The sequence below is a fragment of the Trachinotus anak genome, unplaced genomic scaffold (genome assembly GCF_046630095.1).
Source record: "Trachinotus anak isolate AG129_WGS33_773 ecotype Australia unplaced genomic scaffold, CSIRO_AGI_Tana_v1 ptg000032l, whole genome shotgun sequence".
NCBI lineage: Eukaryota > Metazoa > Chordata > Actinopteri > Carangiformes > Carangidae > Trachinotus > Trachinotus anak.
In genome coordinates this window covers 24,820,358-24,835,571 of record NW_027273883.1, presented here as the reverse complement: position 1 = coordinate 24,835,571, position 15,214 = coordinate 24,820,358, and the positions used below count along the sequence as shown (strand labels likewise).

General features: G+C 41.9%; 1 protein-coding gene across 4 annotated transcripts in view; it reads right to left on the bottom strand.

The window, feature by feature from the left end:
- LOC139612544 (intermembrane lipid transfer protein VPS13B-like) overlaps positions 1-15,214 on the bottom strand; it is a 325,396-nt gene that overhangs the window by 55,741 nt on the left and 254,441 nt on the right. For all 4 annotated transcript variants that reach the window (XM_071468183.1, XM_071468180.1, XM_071468182.1 and 1 more), the window contains exons 39-42: positions 13,172-13,374; positions 11,660-11,876; positions 9,540-9,724; positions 1,603-1,799 (exon numbers count right to left, since the gene is read on the bottom strand). In XM_071468183.1, the coding sequence (XP_071324284.1) occupies positions 1,603-1,799; positions 9,540-9,724; positions 11,660-11,876; positions 13,172-13,374 (802 nt within the window). The remainder of the gene's footprint in view (positions 1-1,602; positions 1,800-9,539; positions 9,725-11,659; positions 11,877-13,171; positions 13,375-15,214) is intronic.

Genomic DNA, 15,214 nt, shown 5'->3' with positions numbered 1-15,214 from the left:
CACCCTGTGAATATGATATTATTTCAGATGGAAATAATAATGCAGAAAGTGCAGAAATGAGTAATACGGGACTGTAATTCACCATTTGACGGTTTTTGGTTATTGATTTTATCAAACTTTGTTTTTTAACATCAAAACCACCATAGCTGTGGAATAATGACCACATAAATTCTATTCACTAATTAAAATAGTCAGATTCTTAGTAATAGCTGAATGCTTTTGTCTCTTGCCCAGCGAGTTACAAACTGTGTGACATCCTTGTCAGAAATCTACAGCCAGACAAACACTACAATTATTCAGAAAAAAAGCAACAAAAAGAGACAATGATGTGGAGGGGGCCTCATTGCTGTCCGAGCCTGTGAGTTTAGGTGCATTATTACTGTCACAGTTTCCAGGAGAATCTCTCCATAGCCATTAATTGCATGTCATGGTTGATGATGTTGAATGGAAGGTAATTGAAGTGAATGACCATTTGCTCTGTAATTTGCTGCTACCATGATCCACTATAAAAACTCCAGCAGGAAACGCTCAAGACCTGAAAAATGCTGGTGCAGCAGAGTGCTCCTTAAAAAGATAAGCATCATATGTTGACAATTTTCATTACTTCCAGTTGGCAGGGCAGCCAAGTTATTTTTCTGGTGGAAACTAAAGTAAGGCAGATGAAACGAGTGACTAAGGAAAGGGGAATCAATTTTGATCAAAAAAGACAAATAATTTAAACATAAAGGAAATGTAGTGTTTGGAGTATGATTGTAATGAAGCACAGATGTATATTTTGCTTTACACTGTATCTGGTTCTGCAGAGTTTTTTCTCTGTTTCTTCTCTTACATGTTTTCTTATTCTTCCCTTTCTGCTCCTCTGGAGCTGTCTAAGCCACACAGAATGTGGGCTTGGCAATTCTCTTCCACTAAAAGTTTCCTAAATCCCAAGAGGAAGTAAAAAGGAGGGGAGTAGATTAAGATGAGGAAAGAATGAGAAAAAGACAGAGAGAAATGAAAAATGGGTGAAGCACAGAAGATGTAACAGAATGCCGGGTGAGACATGAGAGTGATAAAGAGAGGAAGTCGTGTTAGCGAGAAGAAGGGAGTAAAAGTATGCTCTCTGAGCTATTACCCTGCTTGGCTGGCCCAGTCCAACCCATCCCATCCCAACTCAACCCAGCCCAACCCAGGCCTGGCCTGGCCTGGCCAACCCAAAGGGGGCTTTACTCCTCTTGCTTCCCGTGAGCTTCCCCTCGATTAGATACACTCAAGGTAAGCAGGAAGGAATCCGGATGGGCCCTGACAGGCACTTGGTGTGCTGGGAAATCTCATTAGGCCAATCTGAACGCCTTCCAAGCCCGCTCCCTGCTCCTGCACGCCAGATGTGGGGCGAGGGACACATTACTAGCTCTTTGTGCTCAGCGGCCTGGGTGCACTCGCTCTCTCTGCTTTCCTTCACACTGGACGGCATATGTACTGTAGATACAAACACATATCTGTGTGTAGGCACACACATGCTTGCCGATACATAAGCTGGGTGTACAGACACGCACACAACACTTACAGACACCTACAAGCACAAAGAAGGAACACAAGATAAGATATAGAATTTTCCGTCACCTCTGCTCATCTCCTCCCTCTCCGTTGTTATTGAGTACTATCCTCCACAGATCTGAAGCCACCAGCTCCTTCTGCTGGTCGGTGAGGCTGAGGCTGGGAAGCTGTAGCTGGCAGGCACTGCTCTCTGACAGGCTGAACTCCCGGTATGGAACGAAGGCCTGCTGGAGCTCATCCCAGTATTCAAGGCTGCATGGTACCTGGAAGGAAAGACACAGTAAAAATCTTAAATATGTAACTGAATACTGTATTTTCTTTAGCTTTTTTTATACATGTTCTTCATTCCTCTTCAGACCAGCAGTACCACATAGTAATTACTGTCCTTTAACTCAAGTTTAAGTTCTTCATGACAAGTGGCTGCCCTGTTGTAGTGTCCTTGAGAAAGAGACTAACTCTGTGGCTGATTTCCTTAGAGCTCAACATAATTGAAAATAACACAGAGCCACAAATTGCAAAAAATGTTTTTTTCATGATGCTCTAAAGATAAAATGAGGCTTCCTTGTGCTCTCAGAACTACCTATGCAAAAATGTCAAGTCCTTAGTGAAGGTTGAGAACTACAGTACATAGCAGTTACAGCACCAAGACAAAACTAATTCATCAAACAGCAAAGTGTTAAAAATTGTGGTAGCTTCATTCTTGTGCAGGCAGTATTAGGACAATCATTTGCTGCTCATTAAATTTCTGCAGGTCACACAAACTCTCTCATCTAGAGTCAAAGTGAACGAAGTGCACAGCTCTGCTCACTGGTCAATAATTACTAAAGTCCAGCTTTTACAGTACAGCTAGTATCTGATGACAACCCCTGAACACAGATTATAATGATTACATATAGTTGAGAGCTTGGAGGGAGTGTGAGGACATGTCTTTGAGGATGACTTCATGAGGACCCAAAGCCACATTGAATGTACTTAGTTACATCCCTCTGTGTGCCTTATGTGGTTACACTAAGCTCTGAAACTACTGAAACAAATTTTCTACTGAAATTGGTGCAGTTGAATATGTGTGTATACTCCTCAGTAACCTGCCATAGGACCTTTATGTATATTTTTTTTGTAGAAATGATACTGTCTTCTTTCACTGGATCCCTTTCTGTTGATACTGGCTTCACCTCATCAGATGACAGTATTTTACTGACTGTTTTATATTCCCCACTTAGTCTCCTCTTCAGATGGACACTAGTGCATATCTTACTGTTGATTCCCTTGGTTGTTCATCATTTAAACTTGAGGCTTCAGTCCAAATAGACTGTTGTAACGCCCTCAGTGTAAACCTGATTACTCATCTGCTGTAGGATTACTGTAAGACCTTGTTATTGCACAACAGGTATACTTCAGTCTTGTGGATCCCCTAGTTACACATAAAATATTAAGCAACTGCTGTGGTCTGCTGATCATCAAGTGCTGATTCTTTACTGACTCTTTTAAGACAAAGGGAATCCCTGCCTTGGAGAAGGAATGAGCAACTGTTTTTTCATGGTGTCTGTTTCACAATTTTGAATTTTACTCACTTCAGGCAAACCAAACTTTTTTGTCTAGTTGGAAAAAATGACAACACTTTGACCGCAGACCACCAAGGCAGTAAGGCGACAACTCTCCATAACAACCCAGCATGACCACAGCAAAACTAAACACCCGGCAACTGTATGCTACAAGACAGCCATTAACATTGAAGTCCTGGAGCTGTTCCTCACACTGAATAACAATCAGGTTATGTGAGTATTCTCACATTATGTGATGACGGTTAGGGCTCCATTCATTCCTCTCAGATTGAACCAAAATTAGCATAAATGTGTCTGGTGCTCCTGTGTGAACGAAACCAGGTGCTCGGGTTACCTTGACCACTTGCAAAACTCAGCTACTGATGGATCAGTAGTGGCAGGGCGCTCTCAGGAGCACACCTGAAGGATGCCAGGCGCGCATGCGTGTGTGTGTGTGTGTGTGTGCGTGAGTGTGCATGTGTGTGCATGCGTGCGCGCGCGCGTGTGTGTGTGTAGTAAGTGAGTGCATTTGTCTGTGTACATGTGTATGTGACAATCTAATAGTTAACCGGAGGTACGACACTCCCTGGACAATTACCAAACACACAACTGTCAACAAGTTGGTGTGTGTGTGTACGTAAGGGGAGTATTGTGCACAGAGAGTGTGAGTATGCGTCTGTTCATTCATATGTGCGGGGCTGATGGATGAAGTAACCATAGCTTACATCATGTATTTAATGCCACACAGGTTTTCCTGGAATCAGCTTCTCATAATTGTACCTGACAGAGTTGTGCACCCGCAACCCCGATGCTGAGCCACTGAAGAGGAAACTGACTGAATCTCCTCAGAGAATTCCCAGAACTGTGCTGCTAGAACACAAGCCATGTTTTTTTTTTTACCTGTGATATTCTATACACATGACAGCATACAGAAATGAATATGTGAGGTACATATATGGTACAGTGGAATACATTTGCACGGTTGAATTTGCGTCATGTTCCCTTTGACTTGCAGTCCTGGCCTTGGAAGAGAGTAGAGATGAAATCAATTACCAATTCAACAAATGTTGTAGGGAAGATGGAAAAATGAAATAAATGTTTTAGCTATGTTGAGTTGGACGTCTGGCACTGGCTTCTGGGAGGAGAAGGGACCTGTGCATATGTCAGATAAATTGTATATATGTGTTCAAAAGGACGACTATGTATAATTGCATGTATGAAAGACAATATTCGTGTACACATATGTGTATACACAGGTGTGCGTATGTATATGGGTGCCTGATACAGTCTGGGCAGTGTCAGTTTCCGCTGCTCGATTGTGTGTGTGTACCTTATCTGATAAACAACATGTAGCCCTAAATAGCTGACATTCCCTTGGCTGGATGGGCCCAGTTTGTGTTTTCCTCAAGCACTCCACAAAGTGGGCCTGGCAGCTAGACCTCAGGGTGAAATATCAGAGGAAGGATTATCTTAAATGTTATCTTAATTTTTGATTCAAGGTTCCATTTTGGAGGTGGTTCATTGGCTGGAAAACTAAGTTGAGGACTTTTCAAGTAATTTAAATATTCAGAATTATTTACAAATATGTTTACATTCAGGAGTGTTGGGTATATATAGATCTGATTTCCATCCCACCTCTGTTTCTGCTAAATGAACTCTGCATGGATTTACTTTTCTGGGACTAATTAACCAAGCACACTCTGACAAACCTTATGTAAAGGCAGGCAATCTAAAGCAAATACACAACATACAGAAAGGATTTCAATGTCCATGATCAACCCAGGTGTGATCACTGCTAAAGTTCAAATATGTCTCTGCAACTGAAGACTCCCTGAGCTCCTTCTGAGGCTGCGGCTGTTGACATCCACAGCCTTGTCTGCCATTACTTGTATTAACAATATCAACACTGCCATTAGGTCTTCTGTTATTTCACTGATGCCTATATGTCTAAAAATTCCACTGCTAGCTACTTCTTATCAGCCAGCAGACAAATTGAATTGACATCAGCTTGAGCAAATGTTTACTCAGGAGATGTAATGAAAATTGCTCTGAAAATGACTCCTACTATGCTGTCTCAGGTGGGCTAATATACGTTAACATTAATCAGTGTGGAAAATCAAGAATAAGCCCATGCTGAGATCTTTGTGCTCAGCTTTTTTTTGTTTCCTGTGTGATGCCAAACTTTTAAAGAGGGACTGGAGTTTTGGTGGATGAGGTGTAAGAACTCCAGATCAAATTAACCACATGGACAGTCTTTTATTTTTATAGTGCATTAGCTGTGACTAATGCAGGTCTGCTTGAGTGCAGTCCCACTAAAATAATAGTTATCTTGGCTAAAATAGACTCTCACTCTTTCTGGTTCAGTGTGTCGCTCTGAAGTGAAATACCCCACTGACTCCCCACTGATTCTAACTCCCAACTAAAGGGTGCAGATTTCTACTAATTGGAGAAAAAGTGTGCATCAATAAAAAGAGGCACGCTGTGGATGTGAAACTGATGGCGGACCTGTGTTTCTTATAATAACAACAATGAGAGAAACAACAGCTGTAGTTGCGGTTACCGCTGAAGGTTGCTGGTTCATCTCAGGCCATGGAGCTTTTATGATATCGGTCGCAGTCCAGCAGGGCCATGGTGGCAGTACAGAGCCCTGCTGGGACATGAAAGGCTATCCCACAGTGCCATGCACGAAAGCAACAGCAGGGGACCAGATGGTGTGATGTTTGTCTGAAAAAGTCAGTGCAATTTGGGCAACTGCTTCAAAAAGCAAGTGGATGATGAAAGTTAAACATTTGTATATTGCGAAAAGCTAGCGTGGGTAGAAGGCAAATTATGAATATGCATAAGAACAGACTGTGTTAGACTTTCTTGACTATATACTAAGGCTGAACTCAAACTGTTGTTCTCTACTTTAACATACTGTATCTCCTCCCCCTGCTCCCCCCTGAGCTGAGGTCAGGCTGAATCATAGCTCCTGTGTTTACTCCCTGTTTCTCAGACTTCAGAACCCCACAGAGAGGCAGAGGGAGGGGAAGACAAACGAGAGGGATGGAAAAAGAACAGTAAGGACACCTGCTTATGATTCAGAGAACTGGACCTCACGGCGGTAAGAAGGTGAGAATGAGTCACCTTCCTCTCTCCCTCTATCCCTTCATCACTTGAGCCCTCTACAGGTGGGAACCTGTGGATGCCTCATCAGGAAACTGTCACTTTTCAGCTGCTCTCCCATCACTCTGGTGCTCCCTTTCTACTGTATGTAAAAACAGTGCAGGCAGCAATTTGACTTAGAGTAATGGAAGGAAGTTCGAATTCCCCCTGTGAGATACTGGAACCAGTTGGGAAACCACAACTATTTAAATGCAGGAAATCTTGATTTTATAAAATGTTAATATGATATGCTCTGGGGACGAGCAAACCCCCCCCTTCATCTAGTCAGCGCACTCCACTGAAGAGAGGGAGCAAAGGGAAGGGGGGGGGGGGGGGGGGGGGGGGGGGTGTAACAAAAGGAGAGAGAGAGGAAAGGAGGAGGAACAGGCTGAGGGAAAAGGAGAAAATGTGGAGTAAACCCACTTTTACTTAGTTCATCTGCAATCTTTTTCACCCTCCACCTGCTGGTAAACAGGCCCAAATTGGAAAAACATTACTGCCTAAATGATAGTGACAAATGACAGGACAGCTCAATACTAAATATCGCTCTCTCTTTCCCCTTATTTCTTTTTCTTTCCCTATGCCTCTCACTTTCCATTTCTCAAAATCTATCAGCCTCCATCTCTGCGTGGCCACATGGTAATTTTAGAGGCCTGAGAAATTATGACTGCCTTCTTTCTGTTTCCCGCTCGCTCTCTCTCTCTGCACAGTCTTGATGTAAAGTAAATGAAATTCCTTTGGAACAGAAACTGAACCATTAGTCGTTTTTGGATTTTTATGGCTGCATTTCCGTTCTCTGTAGCTGGACTGACTTTCTGGTCTAGGGAGAAATAAAAAAATGAAATAACTGAGACATTTGAGGTTTTGTAGAAAGGAAAGCATAATCACTGTCGTTGTCTCACAGAGGCGGAAATCAAATTAAATCTGGGATCACAATGACTTTGGCTGATGACTAAGAGGTCCAGTTAAAATAACCCCCACAAATCCAACCCCTAACCTCACACATAACTGGCTTAATGCTATGTGAGTGTTTGGACAAAAATATGAGGTAATAAGGACTATGTCACATATCAGTACATGGATCCGATGTCTTATAATTACTTTACAATCACTTCTTTCACAAGGCCCATGATACATGATACTGTTTTTAGCAGTGTTGACAAAATGCATCAGAGTAGCTTTCAACAATGGGTTAAAACCAGTTTAACATGTACACTTGTAAGTGATGTTTCCCATTAATGTTAGCAACGATACCTTTGTGAAACATGCCCACTGCTACAGTTGTTGTCCCACTGAAGACATGTCTCTGCAGTGCCTGGCCAGAATGTTTACATGGATGTGGACAGAAAGACAAGGAGCTGATGTACTTACATTTGGCTTGTACAGTGGTTTCTATGAGTGTAAGTTGCTTTTCTCTTTGAAATAGTTGCTAACTATTGTTGCACAACTGTTTTGACAATTTTCTTAGCTGTCCTCTTTTCACCACTTCCCCCATAGAAGTCGAATCACCTGACTCCTGACTTTTAACAGACTTATCAGAAGAGACAGGATCATGCCAGATGACAGGAGGAGTGGATGGAAGATGTGGAAACCACATGTTCATCAACCACTGCTTCCACTTCTCCTGCTGTGTAATGCAGATTCATGCAGATAAGGACATGTCTGTAGTTGCAGGCACCCATTTCGGTGCGCACACGTAAATAATGACCATCCTCTTGCTCCATCTCTCTGTTCAACTCTCTCTCTTCCCACTCTTCCTTCCTGTCAATCTACTCCCATTAACCACCCTCTCCTTATCTCAACTCCGTCTATCACTGACTCTTCCTCTAGCCCTCCCTCCTCTACACACATCAGCTCTATGTGTTCTGTGCTGTAACTCAATCTGCAGCCAATCAGCTAGAGGCTTTGGAGTTTTGCTCATTACAGACTTTACAGCTGCGGGGCCTCGCTGGGAAGTCAGACATCTGCAGAACCTTCCAATATCTTGCCTCTCCTGGGTCGGCACACATAAACAGACTGAAGAAAACATCTGTACTGTAGGTGAAATGATTGTGGGAGTCTAGGAAAGAATCTGAGAGATAAAGGGAGGATATGGAAAGATGAGAAACTTCTGCTGCAGATGGAGGAAAGAATCAGAAGGAAAAGGAAGAAAGGGAAGCCAACCCCAAGGCTTAAAAATGTGATTAAAAAGTCGTTAGAAACAGGCTGAGAATGCAATAAAACTTACCACTGCCATTAATTTTAGGATAAAAACATTTGTGATAAATTTGTGATAAATACATGACTCATTAGGAATGAGTCATGTTTTACAAAACTCTGTTGGGATTAACTTTTTTATAGTAAATATATTATATTTCTACTTCATTTTTAAATTGTTATAGCACTCATGCATACCAGTTATTATAATGACCTATAATCTATGAATTTATTACATCAGCTGATTTTCTTACATTTTTGACCTGTCCTTGTATAACATTTTACCAGTGCAGTAGTTAAGTTACCAGTTGCTCCAGGGCTGCTTGTCATTCATAGACATGAATATAAAACCACAATAACAATGGAAATTTAAATAAGCTCTGACTAAACACAGCTAATATAAGCTGTGAAACGTTTTATGAGTAGGAAAAGAAGAGGCATAATTAATTTTTTCAGGAACGTCAATGGTTTTAGCTCCAGGAAAAAGGTAAAAATATAGTGGAGGATGAGAAAGAACATGATTTGGGACACGGCTCGCCTTCGAGGATGATAAGCTGGAAAGAAAGGCGGGAGAAAGAAAGGCAGGGGATGAGTGATAGGAGGAAACGTGGGATGTCCTGTCCCCCAGTGAGGCCCTGAAGACTCGGTAGCTGCTACAGCCTGCCAAAATATAACCTCATCTGGGGTTGGAGACACCTGGCTATTCACACCAGAGCATGCAAAATGACTTCCACAGCTGTCTGATCGTGTATTACATGTTTGGAGGAACTGCAGGGGTCTCTGTCATTCAATAACATGTAGGGTATGGGAGTTCTCATGACTCATGTCATGGGAATCATAACGGCATATAGCCCAGCTCTAAGAGAGTTTATTTCTTTTTCATTGCAGGTGATGTTAAGCAGGGAGCAGTAAGTGAGATTCTCCTCTCATTTTACGCCTCTTTCACCCTCTTCCATGTAGTAGATGACCACACATCCTGATACAAGTGATCCCATGAATTGTAACATATGGTTATTCGACAAAGTACCACTCTTTGCTTTACCACTAGCTGTGGTATGTGTTGGGAATATAACACGTTAACATTTCTTCGAATCCAGAGACGCAGTGTGTGTGCATTTCTACCTGCAGGACATCCCCAAGGTCGGCTGTGCTGATCTCAGGGTCCTCTGTGGTGTTGAAAGGGACAGGAGTTATCCTGACGAAGGTTAGGACACGGGGCTCGGGGTATCTCCATAGCATCACCCCTGGGCTGTCCTCTGTCTCGCTGTAGAACACCACCTCATGGGGTCCTGGCAATCTCTGGGAGGCTGCAAGGAATTAACAGTAATATCAGGATAACTTCACTTTAATCTATCAATAATCTAAAAACAACAGTTTTGGTAAGAGAGATAAGACAATAAGAAAATAAGGTTAGGAGAATAGTTGAAACAAGGAACAGAGGAGGTAAAGATAATGTATGATAACAGACTGGAGCAGGTAAAAGAAGATGCAGAGGAGGAACTGGAAGGAATTTGTGTGGATTTTATATTTTAAGATACAGTGGTTTACTAGTTTACATTGCTGCTTACATCTAGCAGTATAAAAAGCATTGTCACATAAAATCCCATAACAAAGACTCTGTTTAAAGACTTCACTGGCTTGCTGGAATATTTTCAGATGCTTGTGGAAGAAAGGGTTGTAAAAAAATGTGATGAAAACACTGATGCAATCATTCTTTTCACATTATGAAATTCACCTTTTGTGGCAGAATAACTATATTTGACTTGCATGCATCTTTGGTGCATTTCTACTATGGAATCTGAACCCCCCAAAACAATATCTCCTAAAAGACCACTGTGGATGTTTCCACGCTTTCAGAATGTTTATATGCATAAGAAGCCGTATGTAAACAAAGTGGCTGAATAAACATTTTTTCTATTGACTAAACATCCATTGATTGAACCATGGCTTGCACCTGCAACAGCTGGATAACACTGGATCTAAACTTCTGAGTGGTGTTTGACTTAAGTCATGGCTGCTGTTTGTGATTCAAGTCCTTTGGAAAAATGTTTATTTGAAAAAAACAGTCAAGCAGAGAACTTCTACTTTGTTTGGCCCCTGGGGCTACAAACACTGAGACTCTCTTTGTAGAAAACACATTTCAAGGGGCAGCAAAATCTGTCTGTGGCTGATTTGAGCCTTTCTGTGAAGCAGTGAGCTGCCCACTTGAAGGTGGACAGTGTATTGTTCTTTTGCAAAAAGGGCGTATGAAAGAAAAAAAAGACACTTTCATGAGGTTTTGCTTTCATTTGTGTTTGCTTGAACTTAGAGAAAGTGAGAGACAGAGACGGAGAGTCCTTCCACCCTTGTCTCCATCCATCTTTCATCTACTCCTCTGACCACCTATCCCTGTGTAAGGCCCCCGGGGGGCAACTCACGATTCTCTGTATTCGGGGGCCTGTTTCCATGGCTGTTGACAACATGTTGCAGACAGACTGCCCCCTCTGTTCTAGTTCACTACTGTACATTCTCCTGCTTCAGTCAGCATAGTAAATGCATCAAAGATCAGTGGAACGGTGCAACAAACAAAGACTCAACCACAGCTGACAGAGTGGACGGCTGGTCTACAGCCAGGCAGAAGTTTGATCCTCTGTGTATAATGTTCGTGTGTGTGTCTGTGTGTGCACATAGAGGACAGCACACTCAAAGCACAAAGAGGGGGAATAAACAGCATGTTCCTCAGAGTGGAACCAGGCAGACATGTCCGATGAAACTTCTTTCCACAGAGGGCTTTGATCTCACTCTGATTTAAGCCTGTGTGTATCTTAAGCGACATCTCACTTTGTCACAAAGGTTTATGAATGATGTTCATCCTATGGATTCAGGGAGCAGTTCTTACCACTGTTCCATCAATTCTGAAAACCTTGTCAAGGAAGAAGCAGGAAAATCTACCTCCAAGTAATATCATTTTACTTTGAGTCTTGGTTTCATCTCTTTATAAAGCTATTTTGCCTGTTTTCAATTACTGACAGCTTACATGCCAGCTGATAAAGCAACCACCACAAGCAATCACTCTTTGGGATTTTGTACTACTGCTGAACATCTCCTCAGTGAAATGAACAGTTCAAAAAATTTGTCAATTCAAACAGCATTTAGAGTAGTGTAAGCAAAGTTTGACCTATATTTAAGCCTGGTAGAGATAAATACACTATGAGCTGCATGTCACCACTGCATGAGCTCAGCATGTATCTATAAACATTCACCTGAGTCCTGGATGTAATGAAAATGCCCTGTGCGCAAGTCATCTGAGCTGTGCTCTGTCTGAGGAGAGGGAGAGCCTGGGGAGGGAGGTGGCTGTGTGTGGCAGGGCTTGCCCTTGGAACTGCTATCAGCTGTATCCCCTTTCTGGAGGAGAAGGTACGCCCATAGGTGCTCCTCCACCAGCTTTAGGCAATTCAGATGTTCTTGGCCCCAAAAGACCTGTGGAGACCGAACAAGAGAGGGTGAGCTGGATGGGATGGAACGGCAAGTGAAGAGTGTGGGATGGGGAATGAAAACAAGGAGGTCAAGACAGAGCAAGATGTAGGGACTAAAAGAAAGAGATATATGGGAGGCGAAGAAAGCAAAATCAGACAGTGAAAAGAAAAGCTAGACATTGTCACAGACTCACAGCTGATACAAAACCTGCGTCAATGATTACTCAACTTTCTTTTCCAAAACAGGAAGAGAAGCAGTCTGGATTATCCTCATCCTCATCCCCTTCACATCCTTACTAATATTACCTAACATAACCTTACATCCTCCTTACTTACCCGTGGCAATCCCCTTCCAGTGCTCCATCAAAGCGGGTCCGTCTGGGGTTTGGACTAAGGACCCGGAATCTCTGAGTCAAAAACTCTTCACACATGGAGCTGCCTGCCTGCTTGCCCGCTACTCACTAGCTTGCAAGGGTGGGTTATGACTAAACTCTAAAAACAGGAACATTTGGGGATTTTTTTTCAAGTTTTTGGAAAGAAAGCATGAGAAGAAGGAATCGGAGGGAATTCTGGTGGTTTTGCACAGCACTTGATTAAAACGCCACAAACGCCAATATTTGCAAAGGGAAATGTACGACTATGTATTAAGTGTTGAATTTCAAGTGATGTTTTTGTTAATGGGCACGAAATGAAGGGAAATAAGGGAAACGTTCAAAACAGGGAAGGGGGTTACCCCTGAAGAAGTAATGTGGAATAATACATTGGTAATAATGCGTTCATTTTCAGTGTGGACATTATGTAACTTCTCACAGGAAAAAGGGCACAAATAAGATACAACCCCCACTCCACCCCTGAAAATAGCCTTACGATATTCCACCACTTAACCAGCAGATGACTCAAATCTACAGTGGAATTACAGCATGCAATTCCTACTGTCATCACTTGAGCTGCACAGAGGCCAGAAGCCACAGCAGAGCTGAAGAGGAACCGTAAATTTAAGAGGAGTGTTAAGTGTGTGATGAGCTGTGTCTGTGGGTGTCAGCTTATGAATACTGTAAGGATTAATTTGGAAACCAAAGGCACTCAAGCAGAGGTGATGCTTTAGTGAGCAATAGCATTGTCTCATGGTTAAAGGGCTGCTCATTTAACTGGAAGTGCCTCACTCAAGTGTCCTTGAGCAAAATACTCAATCCTGACCAGGTGCAGAGGTGCTGATCTGACCCTGACCTCTAAAAACTGTAGCTCTAGTGGCTGATAAATTATATGATTGAGGATGATGAAATGATGTCATGGGCAAACCTGTAGCAGGCCTCCTTTTAGATCCAGCAGCAGTTTAGGGGGGCCACGCTCAGGCCCAGGGCTGCCGCTGTGCCGACACCAGCGAGCCTCCAGGGAGGTGCTGCAGGAGAATGGCCCCAGCAGGAGATGGCTTCGGTCCTTCAGGCCTGTTTTCACCAATACATCTTGCAGCTCCAGTAGCACAGAGGAAGCCTGAACTGCATCTAGGAAGTCAGAACAAGTAGCAATGAATGGTGCGTACTGCACAGGGTGGAACTACTGAGGGAAAACTGAAGGTAAATAATATGTCAAAAAATAAAATAAAATCTGGATTATGATGAGAAAAAAATGTCTTGTTAGTGACACCCTGTTGACAAAACAATTTGTTAGAGGGATCAAATTGACAGACAAACATCTTAAATCAATACTGAAATATTTTTACCTATAATTACATATTACAAACACAGTCAGCTGATACTGATACTCTTACAACTAGGCCAGATAAAATTTAACTGCATAAACAATTCAACCTCAAAATTCAGTTGCATGAATGCCTGCCTCTGTTTGTACACAGTTTAATTACTGGCACTGACAAGTTGACTTTACTGTCAACCTTACTGTGTTTGCCTTCATTATTTTAAGTGAGTGATAATTGAGAAACTAATCTGCTTTAGGGAAATTGACTTAAATGCTAATTAACTTGAAATAACATTTTTAGGTTCAATACATTAAGAGAAATCTTAAAATCTGCAGTAAAATCAGCTTTTTTCCAACTATAGAACGCATTTTAGGTTTCAATGAGTAGATCAGGGATGTTCATTAAATAATGCAATCTAATTCAACATTTTAAACTCTGGGTTAACAACGTGTCATGTGATGCAGCAAAATCCACTTCACTGGCCTCCAAACTAATGTGCTCATCTGTTGTTATTAGTATTAACACTTGGCTCATTGAAGGAAGAAATCCTGATTTTTCCTCTTTAACAATATTTGGGTCTGAGGCTAATAACATACAACAGTTAATAAGATCTGTGTATCTGTGAACAGAGGTATTTTGGGGTCATGGTTACACCAATCTCAATCTGTACAGATTCAAGTTCAGAGTCTGTGTTTCTGTGATTTGGTAAATGAAAAGGTTTAGCAGGCATGATGACAGTGAGAAAACCCTGATGGAATCCAGATAGCGGAGCCAAACACCCACTCATCCTGAAAGAACCAAAAGTAGCAAAAACCCCAGTTTAATAGGGGAAATTTAAAACATTCTCTGTCCTTTCCATTAAAACGGAGATGTGCCACTATCATCACAGCCTGCCCTGAACTTGTCCTTTTGTCCCATAAATAAGTGGGCTGAAAGCCCTTCTCCTAGTCATTGACATGGGAGGGCTGAGCTGGTCAGTTAAAGCTGCAGCAGCAGCAGCCCATTTGGAAACGTCAACCCTGGATGACTAATAATGGCCTGAGAAACAGCTCTTTAAACATGCTTTTTAAAGATTCTCACACCACTCTGCTTGGCTGCATGTCTGAAAAAGCAAAAGAAAGCAGCAGCACACCTGTTTCACCCCAGTTATGTATTATGGTTCCAAATATTTCACTGTTTGACTTTATTAAATTATTAACAGTAGTAAAGAATAAAGACATTTTAAAGGTTTTCTGATTGTCACATTCTAAACAACAGTAATAACATAGGATATTTTTTGTAAACTCTGTAACACAAACAAACACAACAAAGGGCAACCATCTGTAAAACTGAAAATTATCACCCAGAAGTTACAGTTATGTGATAACAGTAAATAAATGGTAATACTGTATATACAATTGAAAATCTGGCTTGTTCTTTAAGAGCTCCACATACAAGAGAATGTGTATTTATCTATAAGTATTGTTTGTGATTTCCTGTGGATGGAAAATGTGTGTGCCTCACTCACTGGTTTCTTTTGGACAAGTACCATGGAGAGTGTCCATGGTGTTTGATTGGAACAACAGAGATATTTTTCTATATATAAATAACTTCCTTATTTATATCTCAGTCCTTTGAGGAAAGACTTTGACCACTTTGGGCCTGCG